General features: G+C 44.5%; 1 protein-coding gene across 1 annotated transcript in view; it reads right to left on the minus strand.

Moving 5' to 3' along the window:
• LOC135095578 (glutamate receptor ionotropic, NMDA 2B-like) overlaps positions 1-5000 on the minus strand; it is a 163004-nt gene that overhangs the window by 74636 nt on the left and 83368 nt on the right. Inside the window, 1 exon segment of the mRNA XM_063996479.1 lies at positions 4438-4621. Coding sequence (XP_063852549.1) covers positions 4438-4621 — 184 coding nt within the window.

Below are 5000 nucleotides of genomic sequence, written 5' to 3' on the forward strand. Positions count from 1 at the left end.
ACTAGAACCTTAAAAACACCCTTGAAAACCCCGTGTAGCTTCAACAGGAGCCTCTGGAGTGTGGTGAAGGAGCGGTGCAGAAGCGTCTCAGAATACAACTCTTTCTTATACGTCACACAGTTTTTTCAGGATGTTTTTACGTTAGTAGTGACAGATGAACAACATTTCTACACTATTTACCGTAAAAACACCCTTAAAAAAATGCGTATCTTGAACTACAGCCTTTGCAATGTAGTAGAAGTGCGGCCACAAGTGCTGCACAATAGTCCCTCCCCCTCCTCCTCCTATTGGCTGTCAAAGCGTGACGTCACAGATAGGGCAGAGCGGGAACCAATCAGCGCTCTTTGTTGCGATAGGCCAGCCAATCAGCATTCAGATCACTTCAGTTGACAAGTTGTGCATTTTCTTCACGAGTTTGTCTTGTTATTGTTTGTCTGTCTGTCTGTCTGTCTGTCTGTCTGTCTCTCTTGTTTGTGTTATCTCTCTCTCTCTCTCTCTCTCTCTCTCTCTCTCTCTCTCTCTCTCTCTCTCTCTCTCTCTCTCTCTCTCTCTCTCTCTCTCTCGTTTGTGTTATCTCTCTCTCTCTCTCTCTCTCTCTCTCTCTCTCTCTCTCTCTCTCTCTCTCTCTCTCTCTCTCTTCCCCTCTCTCTCGAGCTGAGAGAGAAAGTGAGAGAGAGAGAGAGAGAGAGAGAGAGAGAGAGAGAGAGAGAGAGAGAGAGAGAGAGGGCGAGAATATACATGTAGAACTTTAAAACTTTTCATGTTAAACTCTCTCTCTCTCTCTCTCTCTCTCTCTCTCTCTCTCTCTCTCTCTCTCTCTCTCTCTCTCTCTCTCTCTCTCATCTGGTCAAAAGAATTCCTTCATTTTTCCTCTTATCAGCAAAATGTGTGTGTGTGTGTGTGTGTGTGTGTGTGTGTGTGTGTGTGTGTGTGTGTGTGTGTGTGTGTGTGTGTGTGTGTGTGTGTGTGTGTGTGTGTGTGTGTGTGTGTGTGTGTAGAATTTTGAACTACTTCCCATTCTCCCTCACCCTCCTACAATCTCTCTCTCTCTCTCTCTCTCTCTCTCTCTCTCTCTCTCTCTCTCTCTCTCTCTCTCTCTCTCTCTCTCTCTCACTCACTTTAATAGTTTTGCAGCCAATTAAAACATACAGGTACTCTGCATATCAAACAAACACACACACACACACACACACACACACACACACACACACACACACACACACACACACACACACACACACACACACATACAAATAAAGAAAAAAAGATACTGACAAGAAATAACAAAGAGAGAGAGAGAGAGAGAGAGAGAGAGAGAGAGAGAGAGAGAGAGAGAGAGAGAGAGAGAGAGAGAGAGAGAGAGAGAGAGCACACCTGCTGTCCATTTTCTGTTTAGATAATAGTGTTTCTCTCTACACACCTGCACCATATATGTCTCTCTCTCTCTCTCTCTCTCTCTCTCTCTCTCTCTCTCTCTCTCTCTCTCTCTCTCTCTCTGGAAACACTAACACTGTACCTTCCAAAAAGATTTCAAAGGTTCTTTCCATAATTTCCAGCTTCTGTCAAATCTTCCAGCAGTTTATAATAACCTTTTCCAGGCGGCACACACCTTCCAGTCTAATTCCAGCACGTTTCCAGTATCTATTTCACCTTTCCAGACAACACACCAGCACATTTCCAGCCTCCTTTACACATTCCAGCACTCTTAAATGACCTTTCCAGTCAGCAAACATTTTCCAGGCCAATTCCAGCACGTTTCCACTACGTTTTCACCTTTCCAGATCCAATATATGTCCCCTGCACATCTTTCCATTAAATTCCAGCACCCTCTCACCTTTCCACACTCACACACCTTCCCTTCATACACACCAGTATATTTTTCGGCCTCCTTTACACGTTCCAGCACCCTTAAATGACCTTTCCACTCAGCAAACACTTTCCAGTCCAATTCCAGAACGTTTGCAGTACCTTCTGACCTTACCAAACCCATTTCACTTTTTTTTCCAGTCTCTACCAAACGTTCCAGCGTCTCTAAATAACACTTCCAGTCAGCAAATACCTTCCAGCACAGTTCCAGCATCCTCTCACCTTTCCAGACCCAATACACCTGTCCTACACACTTTCCAGACCTGTGACTCTTATATCCTTACCGTCAGGCGTCAGGACAAGCCCACTGCCCGTGCACCACACATCTTTCCAGCACCATGCACTGCTTCAACCTCTCGTCACTGCTGCCCACTGAAGGCCTCACACACCCACACACACACACACACACACACACACATACACACACACCCACACACACATACGAGACTGGGCATCTTTGTTTTGCATACTTTATGAAGTCTGATTCATTCATCTTGTTTATAATTTTAAGATATATACTAACTCGTAAGCAAATGTCTTGTTTACATTTACAATACACTGTACACGTCTGGTTTCCCTAATGTGTCAGGCCAGGACGGTGCCTCCCAACGAAGGACTTCGGATTTGTTATTTGGGAACCGCTGCGGCGAGTGGCTGCCCTTCCTACCCTCGGGTCTTGGTCAGGATTCGAAGCCGAGCGCCTGAGAACCCCTCTGCCCCTAAGCATGGGCAGTGCTAATGTTCCAAGGCGGCTCCCAGTGTAACGGTGAATGGTTATTAATTTATTTATTGCGGTTTCACTTGCATGAAGGCATCGCTTGACGGCCACACGGCGGAGAAAAAGCTGGAAAGTGACGCACAAAATAATAAGCTGGAATGGTAACAACATCCAGTGTTCCTAGACGGTCACCCATCCAAAAGCTAACCAGACCCACCGCTGCTTAACCTCGCTGACCGAACGACGCGCGATGAATACAAACAAAATAGGAATCATTGCGCACAACAAAACCTCATCAGTTTTCCTCCTGTCTTTCTGTCTCATGGGAAAAAAAAAATAATAATAATAATAAAATAAATAAATAAATAAATAAATAAAACTACTTTGCTTACTATAGATATTATTATTATTATTATTATTATTATTATTATTATTATTATTATTATTATTATTATTATTATTATCATTTTTATCTATTTATTCTTCTTTTTTTTATCTCTGTCTATGGTTCAAGCAAATTATCAGATGAGCTTACGTGTGTGAACCATGAGCGTAAGAGCACGGCAAGCTGAGCGCATCCTGTCAGCACGCCTCCCCTCCTCCCGCGGCCTCGCTGCTCAACACTTTCTTCTTTCTCTCACCACTATTCTGTCCACCTCTCTAATGCAAGAGTGAACCAGTATTCTCAGTCATTCATCCCTTTCTCTGGTAAACTCTGGAACTCCCTGCCTGCTTCTGTATTTCCACCTTCCTGTGACTTGAACTCTTTCAGAAGGGAGGGCGCAACACAGCCACCTAATATTTTTGTTCCCTTACTCAGTGACCCTTCCTACAAAAAAATAAATAAATAAACAAATAAATGAAATAAATGAAATAAGTAAAAAAATAAATAAATAAAGTCCTGGCCTACCACTTCCCAGGCAGGACAGTCCACCCTTCACTGTGCGCCACCAGGTGGAGGCAAGAGTCCACAGCAAAGTTGACGGCGCCCATTCCAGTGCTTTCTCACCTGCCCACATGTAACACACCTGCTCTGGACACCTTTTGTGATCCATACACCTCCCCTACACATCTTTCCAGACCATACACTTTCCCTGCACATCTTTCCAGACCCAACATCCCTTCCTTACCCACTATTCCAGCGAGTTTCCAGTAAATTCCAGTACCTTCTCGTGTTTCCAGACCAAATACACAGGCCCTACAGAGATTCCAGCGCCTTTTCAACCAGACATAAGAAGACCTTCCTTTCCGGCATGTTTCCAGCATCTTCTCACCTTTCAGCACTCAAGACGCATTCTCTACACACCTTTCCAGTATCGTCTCACCTTTCCAGACCTGCACTTCTTATACCCTCACCAGAAGCAAGCCACAAACCAGTAACATAAAAAAAAACTACAAAACAACTTCCAGCAAAATTCCAGAACGTCTCCAGCTTTCCAGACTCAATACATCTCCGCTACACATCCTTCCAGCACAATCTGATCTTTCCAGCCCAAATAAAACCTTCCCTTCACACTTTTCCAGTAAATTCCAGGACATTCTCACCTTTTCCAGATACGATGAAGCATCCCTACACATTCCAGTACACTCACATCAAATTTCCAGCACCAAAACCCCAAGAAAACATTGAAAACACACCTTCTGATCTTTCCAGGTATAAAAAAGAACCCCTATACATGTTTTCACCATATTTCCAGCACTTCTGATCTTCTCTATACACTTTCCAGCACATTTCCAGGCCCAAAACATTCTCACAACGTCTTTCCATACACCCTTATAGATAATTTTCCATCCTTCTAGACCCTTTCAATCATATGTCACTACCTTTCCTGCAGTAGACAGCCAGTACCCACCTGTAGAAGGTCGCACCGAGGGCCCAGCGCGCGTTGGTGTGGCCCTCGCAGGACAGCTGGGGGTTCAGGCTGAGGTGTTCATTCCTGTTGTCACTGAGGAAGTTGATCACACCATACCCAAAGATTCGAACGGTGGTCACTAAAGATTCCTGCAGCGCGTTGTCATCTGTGTCGAAGTGAACGCCTGCAGGAGAAACGGAGGGAGATGAGTGTGTGAGCTGAGAAGAGAGCGTTAATATGTGTGTGTGTGTGTGTGTGTGTGTGTGTGTGTGTGAGGAAGAGAAAAAAGGAAAGGGAAATGATTAAGGAGAGAGGAAGGTGAGAGAAAGACAGACAGTGTGGGGAAGATAGTGACGAAGAACATGAAGGAAAAAAATGAGTAAGAAAGGGAGAGAAAGATAGACAGTGAGGGGTAGAGAAAGACAGGGAGAGTGTGTGTGTGTGTGTGTGTGTGTGTGTGTGAGTGAGAGAGTGACGGGGGCCAGAGTGTGAAGATGAGTGAGGGAAATTAAGTGAGAGAGAGTTAGAATGAGACAGTGAGGGAAAGAATGACAAACAGGGAC

Source organism: Scylla paramamosain, chromosome 49, assembly GCF_035594125.1.
Source record: "Scylla paramamosain isolate STU-SP2022 chromosome 49, ASM3559412v1, whole genome shotgun sequence".
NCBI classification, from domain to species: Eukaryota; Metazoa; Arthropoda; class Malacostraca; order Decapoda; family Portunidae; genus Scylla; species Scylla paramamosain.